This window comes from Aplidium turbinatum, chromosome 17 (genome assembly GCF_918807975.1).
Source record: "Aplidium turbinatum chromosome 17, kaAplTurb1.1, whole genome shotgun sequence".
NCBI classification, from domain to species: Eukaryota; Metazoa; Chordata; class Ascidiacea; order Aplousobranchia; family Polyclinidae; genus Aplidium; species Aplidium turbinatum.
Window position 1 is genome coordinate 3,653,352 of NC_137488.1, and position 14,235 is coordinate 3,667,586.

The 14,235-nt window shown below is 38.3% G+C and overlaps 1 protein-coding gene across 1 annotated transcript; it reads left to right on the forward strand.

Moving 5' to 3' along the window:
* The first annotated feature begins 844 nt into the window (after positions 1-844).
* On the forward strand, positions 845-10,426 carry LOC145786870 (uncharacterized). The gene is made up of 8 exons (XM_082598611.1): positions 845-1,034; positions 2,546-2,677; positions 3,132-3,236; positions 3,738-5,057; positions 6,865-6,942; positions 7,260-7,528; positions 9,584-9,769; positions 10,122-10,426. Exons 1-8 carry the CDS (start codon positions 845-847, stop codon positions 10,170-10,172), a joined length of 2,331 nt encoding a protein of 776 aa, XP_082454737.1. The 3' UTR covers positions 10,173-10,426.
* Positions 10,427-14,235: the final 3,809 nt, after the last annotated feature.

The following is a 14,235-nucleotide window of genomic DNA, read 5'->3' on the forward strand; positions in this document are numbered from 1 at the left end:
ATAACATCATGAGTGCCAGTCTTCCAATGATGCAGTAACATAGTAACTACATCAGTATCATCAGCAACGACATTTACTGGACCTTTTCGAAGAGAAGCATAATCAAGGGAGTTCGCTACAATGGAACTGTCAGCATCATCAGAGCAGTTGTGAACTTCAACTTCGGATTGTCTCAGCAGGGTAGAAACAAACTTGATGAATTCAGCCTTGTTTTCGATGCAGATGAGGTAGCTATCTTGAGCAAAAGTGAATTGCTCGGATCTATTTTCACAAACATGCTCTGTGGAACGGAATTTCGGCGCAAGTGCTCGTAACTTTTAGTACTTTCATCATCATAGCCATCAAACACAACAACAGCATGGGTATAATGGTTTTGGATATATTTCACATAGGAATTTCAAACTTCCGAAAACTTCATTCCTTTTTTCCAGCGAACTTTATGTAGTAATGCACCACCGTCGATAATAGAAGTCACTTGCTTGTTGATTTCCTCCAAGGCATGCGACGAAGAACCAGGCAGAACTTTTCGAAGGGAGGGTTTGTCAGGCTTTCTCAGCATGCCTTCCTTGAACATCGACATTGGCTCTGAAGTCAACTCGAATTCGAAAAACTGCTCAAGGCTTTCCTCTCTTTCAGCAGCAGCAATCATCCTATTGAACATGACTTTCGGACCAATACCACTTGCACCACTTTTTGTTTTGTTTACTTCCATTAAGGATTCTAATGGCTTGATCAATCTTTGCGTTTGAATGATGCGTTAGTAACTGCTACCCCATCTAAACCTTTCTGGATATTTTGACCAATTTGCTCCGCTTGTTCACAATTGACGTCATCTTTTCCAGCGATGGACACTAGACCATTTGAAAGAGAAGATAGGTTTACATCTGGTACCAAGAATGGGTGTTTCGTTGTTAACCAGGCCAGAAATCTTCGTAATCCCTCTTTTTTCTTGAAGCACCCAACTCTTCATGCTGGTTGCTTCATGGAAACTGAGCCTTGCTTAGTTGCGTCATTGCTTCATGAATACTTGCCGAGTGACTCACACTAAAAGATGTCGAACACTTTTCTGTCATACTTCTTCCTTCCGTCAATCCTCCACGCGACTTATTTGAGCGCATAAGAGTTTGCTCGATCACAAGATATGTCCAAATTCCAGTGAAGCTTTTTTCTGTCCTCTTTACTGTGTGCTGCTCGGTTTGGAATTGATCGTACAACCATAGATGAAAAGAGAATTCTGCAGTAATGAGCAATATCTGGAGTCATGGTGTTGAATGTAATACTTTAGTAAGTATGCTTGAAATACAAAGATAGTTTTACATCTTTTTCGTATCTAAGTAGGGTAATAATTAGTATGAACGGCATACTCCAGAGACTAGACGAAAAACTTAAGAATGAAGACTTTTTTTCACTTCTGCAAAACGTCGATGTTGGTACCGAAGAAGAGGAATACTCGTACAATGAAGATGAAACGGGACAAAACGAGGAGGAAAGCAACATCTTTAACGTTTTTGATGATGATGATGATAAGCTTCAATTTATGTTTCGCTTACTTTGTTCAATTCTTGTCAAAGAATATAGAAGAATAAGTCCAACAGTGACGAATAATTTCAAATTTGCCTGAACTTCATAGATTTATCCTGTTGCTTAAATCGGTAATAACTTTTTTTCTGTACATTTTTAGGGTTCTGGTTAATAGAAAAAGTTGTTCCCCTTGAAAAAAGCTAAAATATGACGTATAATATGTCCTATTTTGAAAAACTTAAAAATTTCATATGTTGGACCCAAAAGGGATTGTGACGTCATTTGGAAAAAGGGCCCAAAAAGTGGTTTCCCATCATCCGATTGATGGGGATTTTTTTCTGAGCCATTTACATAATATGGGGAAGGTCTGAGCAAAGTATCAGCTTGATAAAAAAATTTTCCCACAAAAAAGCTCCCACGACTGCACTATCTGCTTTATGTTAGCAAGGACGTGGGTTCGACACTGCTCCAGAGCACTCGGCTGTGTCTCGGCGAACGATTTAATGGTATGCCAAAATAAGAGAAGTAGCTGATTCAAAGACTATATATATGTCACTTCGCTGCTTCTTGTTATCGTATTGCAAATCGCAGTGTGCTATAATAAAAGGAAATGAAACATTTACATTGGTTTTTAGCAGGTATAAAAAATTGTGATCAATATGTTGTGTCCCATGAACAAAGAAACTTTTTATCAGCGTGAAGACGTTAGCTTTACATATGTTTATTCAAAATAAAAAGTCTTCTTTTGCCAAGTGAAGTAGACTATATTATATATATATACTTGAAAATTCAGATTTAAATAGGCTGCTGAACTTCAATCTTTCCTGAAAGGTTAGCATATTTTATGATTCTTGTTTTATAGAAAGTACTACTTTGAATGTAAGCATCACTCAAGAAAACTACCATATTACCAGTATACACAATGAAGCTAATACTTATGAAATAAACAATTCAGATTTAAATAGGCTGCTGAACTTCAATCTTTCCTGAAAGGTTAGCATATTTTATGATTCTTGTTTTATAGAAAGTACTACTTTGAATGTAAGCATCACTCAAGAAAACTACCATATTACCAGTATACACAATGAAGCTAATACTTATGAAATAAACAATTGTTCGGGATTTGAAATTAATCAAGTTGTTCATGAACAGAAAGGTTAGTATGATGGATCTGTTACAGATTTTTTCATCAACATATTAATTTTAATGATGGATGGTTTGTGGTGATTGTTGAAACAGAGAAATTGCTGGACATTGAAAGTGTTTCAGTTGTTTCGTATCAGAAATGCATTGTCGTAGAGGCACACAGCAATTTGACAAAGTATCATTATTTTGAGTGAAGTATTTTATTGCATAATGATAGCATCTACATGATACTCACAAAAACAAAAAGCTACTGCTTGGGAAGATACTTTAAAATAGAAGCAAAAAAGTTGATGACTGTGTCTTATCAGTCTCAAAAAAGTCTTATTTACAACTGGTTGAGTATACCAAACTGTGGAGTACTTTGCATAGTATATTATACCTCTTTGAAAATGCATAGCTTATACAGTAACATCATTTTTGCACCTACTGCATTAAAAAAAACAGAAATATTGTCATTTTTGCAGACCTTAATCATAGCAATGCCTTCAACCTTGCCAATCATGGTCCCGTATCAAACACCATTTCAGTGCAACTGGAGCAACCCATTTTCCAACAGCCGCCTTCTGCAGGTGATTCTCTTCATGGCTGACATCCTGTCTTTGTGTTTGAAAATTGTTTATGGGAGACCAAAACCGAGATGACAAGTTTTAACATTCGTGTGAGGTGTGAATAACCATTAACATGAAAACAATGCAACAGAACAAGAGAGTTGGATAAAAACCTTCAATTACAGAAACTTTATCTGAAAGTCTTTTCATAACTTATCATTACTGTAATTATGTGTGTTATTACTTTCTTTATTGCTATGGCATGACAAAATGTTGATTGTTGTCTGGTAACTCATCAGCTAATTTCGTATTGATAGTGATCCATGACCTTGTATTATTTCAGTAACAATTTTATGTGAGTGCCTTTTTGAAACATTTCGGAGCATTGGGAAGCAGGTTTTATAGTTTCTCACTGCTTAAAATGCGAATTGTTTTGCTTTACTGTAAAATATTTTTATTCACAAATATTCAAATATATAAACATTTTGTTTCATAAGTGTCTAACGTAGTTATTATTTTCAGATTGCATCAAAGAAACCATAGCCAGAGTCAAGGAAGCTTTGAAAAGTAACAGTGAACCTGATCTTATTCTTTCAAAGCTTGATGTTTCGTCTGACAAAGTTCCAGAAGTCTATCCAGAGATGTTCTCTGTGGAGTTTTACGAAGGCAGAGCGGTACCGGAAGATGAGAAATATCATCCAAATCAGGACCAGGAGGTGGTTATCAAATCTGATAGAAAAGTAACTTTCGACGAGTTGGTTTCTGAAGCCGATAAACATGTTTTCATCAGCATCATCGGTTATCCTGGTTCTGGTAAAACGACTCTCTCAAAGCGTTTGATGAAGCGGTTTTCGAAAATAGATGGATCGATTGCTTTTCGACTCAAGTTTATGGACTTGAATGATTTTGAAGATACCGAGGTCTCCCTAAAGGAATTTTTGCTCGGAGATGATAACTTGAACTTGAGCGAAAATGACAAAACTCTTGTTTTCAACTACATACGTCAACAGCCTGACAAGTGTTACGTCATCATAGATGGATTTGATCAAGTGAGTTGGGAGATCAAAGAAAAAGTGCACCCAGTCAAGCATGATGCCCCAACAAAGATCCAGAATCTTGTCTCTAGCCTTTGCAAAGGAAAGTTACTCAACAAGTGCCACCTGATATTCACATCAAGACCCCACGCCATGTTACAAATACCGAAACGTTGCAGACCGGAAAGCACATATTTTATTCGCGACTTGTCTTCTGACGATATGAAACGTTTATTTGTTGCATTCATTGCAAGCGAACGACGATCTTTTGCATTGTGGGAAACATTGGAGACTACAGCTCCACAGCTTGCATCTATGTGCCATAACCCACTCATGCTGCAGTTATACGTCAGAGCAATCCTCGGTTCAAAAGATCCCGATTACGTCACAACCATGACCAGGGTCTTTCACACCGTGCTACAAAATCTCATGGCATCTGATCACATAGTTGCTTTGAATGACGCAATTGTGATTAGTTTAGCTCGCTTGGCCTACAACGCGACTAAATCTGGTACTGTGCTGATCTCTCTCGAAGATCTTCGGAGTGAGGATCTTATGTGTGAGCAGGTACAAGATCTTGTAATAACTTTGCTTGGATCAAACCAAAAATGCGGCTTGTTAGAAGGAAAGAGGCGTCTGTACTTCACTCACCAGACGTTTCAAGAATATTTTGCAGCTTACCACGTTTGTAGCCAAATGCCCTTGAAGGAGTTTGAAGAGTTTTTGCAGCGTGACTTGCTGACTGATCACTGGTCGGTTGTATGCCAGTTTTTGTCCGGTTTGGTAATGGATCCTGACATGAGAAAAGGTACCGTATTTACGAATTAAACTTGCACGGTAAAGATTGACAAATATGTTAGTTCTTTCACGTTTTGTTTGTTAGCCTTATGAAACGACATTTATTATGTTTTTTGATAAACTTTTTATTTTGTTTAATCTTTTCGCCATTGTGCATGTAATCTAATGGCAATACTTTTGTGGTCTCAGGGCCGGATTTAGCTGATGGGGGGCCCGGAGCACTTTTACATCGGGGGGGCCCCCGTGCGAAAAACTGCTTCTACGTCTACAGTAGCATTAATCCTGCACTGCACAGCATTTTGTAGAAACTTCAAAGGCTAAAAGAAAAAAAATCACACAAAATCACATTTTTTCCACGTCGGGGGCCCCCTTCAAAAGGGGGCCCGGGGCACCTGCACCCTATGCCCCCCTAAATCCGGGCCTGTTTGGTCTAACCAAACCAAATGCCGTGCCTAATTACAATTGCTGCCGCCGCTTGGTTACCATCGACGAACTTGTATTTTGCGTAGGCATGCGAATGTAACGGCACAGTGTACAACAATGGAACAAACTTGCTAGGTTAGGTTAGAATTAAATCATACAAGTGAGTTAGTGTAAGAAAAGTTTGTATAAAAATAGATGAGACCAAGTGTTTCTCATAATGGAAAGTCGATGCTTCTTATTCCCGGGCGACGCGGAATTCAGGACGCACCGTCACTTTCCAAACAGTTGCAGAGTCCAGACTCGATTCACTTTTTGCTCGTCCCAGCTTCCTCGTCTTTGCACGTACATTCCTGTGTAGAGTGTAGAACTATAGTATATTGCTACACTAAACGGATGTGGAGTCACCGGTTTGCTGATTGAGCGGCTTTCTTTGCGGGCAGCACGTTATGCTGTCATCAAGGTCCAAGCCAGGTTCAACCTCTGCCAGAGCGCCTAAAAGTTATCGTTTAAATAACACAAATAACACGTTTAAATAACACAGACCTTCGCAAAATAAAAAACACGAGAACAAGAAAATACTGCAAAGTTTACATTGAGCCATTGTTGATTTCCTGAAGTTTGTGACATCAAAGTTAGATGGGTTCAAGGTGAAGCGTTTATGTAATTGCCTTTAGTCGTTACGCTGTTTGATATAGATTTTCGTTGATACATTTGACCAAACCAGCATGTGGTGTCTGTCCACAATAAAGTTGTGACATTAGGACGAGAGCGAAATTGTTTGTTGGTAGTTTTATCCTCGGTGTCAAATAATCTACGAAACCGAAGCCAAACGTTTTTAACTTACTGGGTTGTAACATGAGCAACCGTTTTGTGCACCTCAATTTCGACAACAACTTCGCTCGTACGTTTATCTTATAACTAGTGCGGAACGTTGTAGCACCTTCAACTATTTTCATGACTAAAATATCGATATTGAAGGCGGCTTTGTAGTTTGACAAACATATAATATACCTTGTTGTGAACACATGTCGTATTGTTGGTTTGTTGTTGCTTGGATTATTATGCGAGATATCACCAATGAATTCTTAAAATACACCACGCTGTTGCCGTTGCTTGCCTTACCAAGTAAAAATGCAACGTCACTACAAATCGTAACGGCTTCTTATGCAAACTGTTTCGCGTCGTAAACAGCTGGTGACTGTATCCTTGATACAGCATATTTTTACCACCTTTTCTTCTCAATTTTCCAAAGGAGAAACATGTCTTGCATAGCTCGGATTCTAACTATCCGATATTAATTTTGTATTATTACATTATTATTACATCTTAAAGTTCACAATATACGCTTCTCAACCCTTAAATAAATATTTTTCTTTACAACTGACATTTACTAGATGCCAGTAAAGAAAAGAAAGAACTGCTGGTGGGCAAGTTAGCCACAGAAATAGTCAAAAATACGGGAACATTTGAAGGTATGTCATCAGGTCATGGAAGTTCATTTGCCAAAGATGGTCAACTTTTTTTAGCAACTGGTCCAAAATGATACCAAATCATCTAGCTAGTTTTATTTAATAGGCCTCGTATTTCACGTTTGTTCTATCCAACTTCTTTGGTGTATCTGGTGTTGTAGCAACAGCTGTGATCAGCGATAGCTGTGATGTAAAAATCATAAACATATGTTTTATCTCTAGAAGTCTGGAGAGTAGAACTACAGTATGTACATTCAGTTCTACTGTAAAAAGAATAATCAAGTGAGCAAAAACCCAAAAACAGTCGTTATGTTCTTTAGCATTGGACACTCGACTACGGAGACTTCGCATTTATCGGATGCTCCGCGAAAGCAATGACGTCAGAATGACGCAGAAGATTGCTTGCTGCTTTTCTGGGCGCAGCTTCAACATGAACGGCGTTTCGTTGAACCATAGTGACGCACATGCTCTTGCGTGCGTCATAAAGCATATGGCGATCCGAATCGAAGACATGTCTTTCAACAATTGCCATCTGAATACTGAGTCCTTCCGATATATCAGTTCAGCCATTCAAGAAATGCCTGGATCTGTGAGTGATGCTGCATTGGTGTTCGTAAATTGATAATTTAAAATTCCAAGTTTAATTTTACAAGTTAGTTTGGTATTATTTTGGCACACATAAGCCAAATACTGACCTCATCTTGCTCACAGTCTCAAACGCTGCGCTGTTCCCCGAATAGGTTTGCTTACGCTTCTAAACAGAAACGTTCCCAGTCTGAAGCAAATAATCAAAACCCACCAGCTTGTTTTCGTTCCAAATGTTATTGTGTGTTTGGTTCAGTTTTTATCTCGCGATATTTGGGTATGATTAATTACATTTCTACATTGTAAAAAGTTCTAATATTTTAATCTCGCACTCACCATACGATTTCAGTATGCAGTGGGATAGAAAATATCCGTCATTGCTGGCGTTCAAATTTACTTCTACTGTTCTACAATTGTTTAAGGATCAACAGTTGTCGAATGTCGAATGATGACAAAACTTTGTTCAGTGGTTGCCACACAAAGCAACGGAAAGTTTTTTGGTTTTGTTGGCTAAAAATGTTCGTTTTATGCTAATGTGGTATCATATTTTGTTATTGACGGAGCTAAAAAAAATAGGGTTTGCTACTATTCGGTGAGTCCGATTCGATGAGAGCCTTTTCGGTGAGAGCCCTATTCGGTGATTTTTTTGAATTTTTTTTGAAAATTATCGGGTACCGTAGCCTAATTATCATTGCCGCTTTTACATCGTTTTAACGTCGCTAAACGTTGAAATAAGACCGTAACCCCTAACCCTAAACCCCTTACCACTAACCCCTAACCCTATCATCATCATCATCATTAAGTTCCTTCCTCTTGTCGAGGGTTGGAGGCAATGAGACGCCAAGTTTCTCTGTTTTGAGCTTTTTCTTTTGCAGTTTTGTAGTTAAGTCCTGACCAGTCTTCAATATCATTAGTCCAAATTCTTGGTGGTCTGCCCCTATTTCGTTTGCCGTTCATTTTTCCTTCTAGTAGTTGTGTTTGAATAGAATTATTGCGAATCATGTGGCCAAAATATTTCAATTTTCTTGATTTAATTGTTTAACCCAACCCTATAACGGCAATGATAATTAGGCTACGGTACCCAATAATTTAAAAAGAAATCACCGAATAGGGCTCTCACCGAAAAAGGCTCTCACCGAATAGGGAACTCACCGAAACGGGCCATTCCGAAAAAGTACATTATATGTTAAACAAATCAAAGACCTTCTGATGATCCGTTAGGTGAAACAATTTGTAAAGGCTTCAGATAGTAATAACTATATTTGATTTAATTTGCTCTGCTTTGCTTTTTTGCTTAGCATTGAGCACTTTTTTGTAGTATTAATAGTTTTCATTGTTTTTTATATGTTAAACATATACTTTAAATTAAAAAGAACCTATATTTAATATTGCCAAATCAAATTTTGTTGCAAATATTATTTTAAATATTGTTTCGAATACCTCATTTAAAATGTCTGTGTTAACTTCGTTATCTTAAAATAATATCATCCATCTGCGGCAAACATTTAACAAGGTTGCGGTATGTATTATAATCTGTGCCTAGTTATCAACAGTTATTGTTGTCTAATTGATTTATAGATCAATTCTCTCGTGTTGTGTTTATCCACCTACACTTTACAAATACGCGTCTGTTATGGGATTGCGGGGCGAAATGATTTTGACCTGTTATAAGTTGGTATTGGCAAGGGTTTCAACAACTGCTGTGACAGGTTATTTCGTGTTATACCCAGACAGCAAATCTGTAGTTGATTCATCGTCTGTAGACATTGAATCAATGTAAAAAGCGACTTCTTCTTCATCGTGTCACACGGCCGCAGCTCAGAGCATCACGCAAGCTCACGCTCTATCGTTGAACTCGGCCAAATTCTATGCATAGCACCTTGCTTTTAGGTCAGGGCATTCGAGTAGATGTTGCATTGTTTGCTCGAATGCCCTGACCTAAAAAGCGACTGATCTGCTGTCTGTGCAAGAATCTTATACCTGGTCATTTTAGGTGAAGCGTAATCAGCTACTCTTGCGTTGCTATGATCATCAGCTCATAATTCTATGTTTTCGCCAGATTGAAAAACTGAACATCACCCACAATCATATTTCAAACGTATCTTTCTTAACTGGATTATTGCCGAAGATTGAGATGGTTTTGTTTATGTGGGAGTGTTTTGAAGGTAAATTTGGGGTAAGACGCAATGCGAATGTGAGGGAACAGCAAATGTTGAAAGATGCTCTGAGGGCGCTGAAAAACAAGGTTTGATATTTACGTTAGTTTTGCTCGTACTTCATACATTGGTTGAGCTTAATTGATGTACGATATCAGGTTACTGTATAAACTAAACCAAATATGCGTTGATTCTAGGTTGAGATGTAGTGGTGAGTTTGTTTTTATTTTAACCTTAACAGTTTTTAAACTTTTCTTAGCAGAGTATTCTCAATATTTATAACTGCTCAAAAACAGTTGCAAGTAAGCGTCTGCTTTATGAGAACCTAGTGATTCATAATATACAGGTACAATTGAAGATCATGTTCTAGTTCATTTGCCTGATGCTGTTCTTGATGATATAGTAAGTGGACTGATATAATGAAGCATTTGTCCTGTTCAGAAACTGATCATTTGTGTGAGTGGCGATGGGCGTCTTCAATACAAGAAATAGTTCGCAGGTGTCCAATCTGGACCGAGGGAGGAAATGAACGGATTGTTCAAATGTAACTGGAAAATTGAATAGTGCTAATACTTGACATGTACACAGTTTATGTGTAATTACATAAATGGATACGTATGTTTTTGATCTTTTTATGAGCTGCAATTCACCTAGGCTGCACGTTGCTTTTCACTTGAGCATTATTTTCAATTTGTGCATCCGTGGTTATATATATATAATGAATTTGCTATAATACATAACACCTATTAAACCAGTGCTGCAAAAATTTGAAACGTATACACAATACACTGGCAGTGTCCCCGCTAATAAAAGTCCAAGATTTTTTTCCAAACATAAATTATTGTCAATGTAATTACAGGGTTGAGAAAAACCCGGGTTTTTTTAAAAAAGCCCAACGCGCATGGGTTTTTTAAAAAAAAACTCGGGTTTTATTTCAAAAAGATGCAAAAAGGTAGATTCATGCTTGTTTCACCTCAAATACTACTTTTTCCAATGAAGTGCCTCTCACTCACAGTACATGCTGGCATAACTCAATAAAATAATGCACTATGGCTGTTTAACTATGAGGCCTTCTTGCATAAATGAGTTTTAGTGTAGTACAAAGTGACATTACTTGATTTTTGCACAGAAATATCCACTGTGTTTTCAATTTATCCTTGGAAATTTCCTTCACAATCACATCCTTAAGTTCTAATTTGAAGTTTGTTGTACCTTGTAGTACTTTGGTTCATTTTTCAATTTTCTGATAAAAATTGGACAAATATGATGCTCTGGGTTTTTTACGTTTTTTTGTTTTTTTTTTTAAGTGGGTTTTTTCAAAAAAAAAAAACACCCGGGTTTTTTTGGGTTGGGTAAAATACCGACAAAGCTGAATGTAAAACTTCTAGAGCAATGGTTCCTATCCTATGAGCCACAACAGATAATTTGTGGTTTTGACATGCAACACGTATGACATGCAACACGTATTTTCACTTTAAAAGCAACAGTGACAACCATATCAAAGTTATTAGAGGACAATAGTTGTGACGGATCATCCGCTGTGCGGATTCTCAAATATTTCAATAAATTTTTGCCATGCGCCACACTTATGTCATATCCGAAACTTTTTTTAACAAGGAAATTAATCTTTTTGAACAAGTTTGTTCGATCCTAGTTAATAATTTGACTTCTACCTTGTTACTGAAGTAAGATCACGTTAGCCGTACAGTTTCGCAACACAAAAACTCACAAGACCTACAATACAACGTGTATGAGCATATGCAACATTTTATTACATGCAGATTGCAGAGGCAGTAAAAGTTTACTAACGTCAGCACTTTAATAATCCGTCTGCTGACTTTGAGTAACTTGACTACTCTGTATGAATGAAGTCTGCTTGTTCCATTTCGCATTGTTCCGTCACAGAATTTTTATAGTCGTAATAAGTGCACACAGTACTACTTCTGTAGTTTCGGTTGCCACTATGACGCCCTTGGGGTTTGACGTACACCAGATTGAAAACTTTAGGGTACTTCAATTCAAGCATCAGGGATAAGAAGCTAAGGTTCTCAATCTCATACACATCAGAAAAAGGGTTGAAAAATGCTGAGAAATAGCCCTAACTGATATTTGAAAAATCTCTTGGGCTTTTTTAATCACGATTAGGCTATTTCACTTATTTCATAATCTAAAGTAATTAAGCTCTTAAAACCCACATAGCTTACTCCAGATAGTGTAGTCGCGGTATCTAAATCACCTCATGAGAAAACGTGCATGGTTTACAATGATATCATGGAATCACTGCAAACAGACGTAGAGAACCGCTACATCCTTTTCATATTAAAACTGTCGTGGTTTCACATGCAGTGGCGTAGTTGATGTTCTATTGGTACATGTTGTGCGTAGTCTGGTATGGTGTCCGACGTTTTTTTCGTAAACCGTTTTTTCGTAAAACAATTGTTCGTAAGCAATTGTTCGTAAAATCAATTCTTCGTAAAGCAATTCTTCGGGCATGCAATTGACCGTAATACTAATTGTTCGTAAACAAATGTTCATAAAAGTTGGGCTACAGCTTTTTAAAAAAAAAACAGTTACAATTGTTTACGAACAATCAATTAGTGTAGCCTATATGCTAGAGATGTGCTAATTGTGCTAAAAGACGTGCTGTACCTGTAGAGTGTAGACGAGCAGACAGAGTGTAGAATACCTTATTCAGAATGGCATTACAGTTTGTGAGCAGCGAAAAAGGAAAGCCAAAACTTTTGTATAGTGGCCAGCTTTATTACAAAGATTATAGTGCACTTGATGACACAAGGGCAAGAAACTACTTATTGGAAATGTGAGCATTTTAATAAGAAATGTCCTGCACGAGTAACAACTGCTATGGCAGCCATTGTACAATCCAGAGGTGAGCACAATCATGCTGGTCATGTCGAAGCAGCAAAGGTTATGGAAAATATTCGTTGTGCAGCAAAAAACAGTCGTGATGCCCCAAGTTACCTCGTCTCAGCAAAAACTATTGGACTCAGTCAAGCCACGGCAGCAAAACTGCCAAGTGTGCAGAGCATGAAAAGGGCAGTCACCCAAGTGCGATTGAAGGAAAATGCAGGCTCGGCAATCCCACATTCTCTCCGTGACATTGTGCTTCCAGTAGAGTACAGGCAAACGTTTGCTGGTGTAACATTCTTGGCCTATGATTCTGGGCCTGGAGATAACCGTATGGTCCTCTTTGCCACTGAAAGAAACCTGCAGCTCCTTGCCCGTTCAAAGCACTGGTATGCTGACGGCACCTTCAAGACAGTGCCTTCACTGTTTGAACAGCTTTACACAATACACGGACTGAAGAAAAACACTTCAGTGCCTCTGGTGTATGCCCTGCTGGAAGACAATAGGAGAGGGACATACATTCATCTGCTGCAAAAGATCAAGGAGTTGTTACCTGCTGTTGCTGTTCCAGAGACAATCATGACTGACTTTGAGATGGCCATGGTTAATGCAGTAAGCAGAGAGTACCCACTTTCAACTCACCGTGGCTGTTTCTTCCATTTGTGCCAGTGCATTTGGAGAAAGACGCAATCAAGTGGCCTGAAGGAGCGGTACGAGACAAGTGCAGAGTTTGCTCTGAGGCTGCGCATGTTGTCGACTGTCGTCTCTGGCCTTTGTGCCTATTGATGAAGTCAGCCGGGCCTTTGACATTCTCATTGATGGGAATGTATTACCAGATGTTGCTCAGCCAGTAATTGACTACTTTGAAGACACTTGGGTTGGGCGCCCAGATCGTCGTCAAGGGCGCCGTCCTCCAATGTTCGCAATTCAAATGTGGAACTGCTATGATGGCGTCCTCAGTGGCCTTCCCAAAACTAATAACGGCATTGAAGGATGGCACAGAGGGTTCATATTCCGGGTAGCCTACCTGCAAATCATCCAGATATTTGGAAGTTTATATCTGCAATCAAGCGAGAGCAAAACCTAAATGAGGTTCGCATTGAACAGTATGTCAGTGGCCAGGCAGGACCCCCTCCAAAGAAGAAGTACAAGGACAGTGCAGAAAGACTAACTAGAGTCGTCCGAACTTGGCGTCAAGACTTTCAAAATGATGAAATTTGTGATTACTTGCGTGGAATTGCACACAAAGTTCATACTAAACTTGGCTCGTGGACAATTTGTACGAAGTTACTCAAAGTAGTATTGGTAGTGTAAGCAAAGAATTGCTAAACACGGACAATTGTTGTACTCCAATAAATAACAAAAAATGCGCTTTTTCATTGTGCTTATTTCTTTGTGTCGTCGTAACTTGGTTATTCAGCAAAATTTGCATTACGCACCTTCATCGGAAATTGCAAGACAAACCTTGCTGTTGCGAAAAATTGTTCACGAACCATTCACCTATACGAAGAATTGATGTATACGAAGAATTGCTTTACGAAGAATTGCTTTACGAAGAATTGATTTTACGAACAATTGTTTACGAACAACTGTTTACAAACAATTCACCTATAACCGTCTGGTATGCATCGCAGCAATCGTGCCTACTTCTGTATTTTGTCATGAGACTTCGTTTTTTCTTTTACTCGCC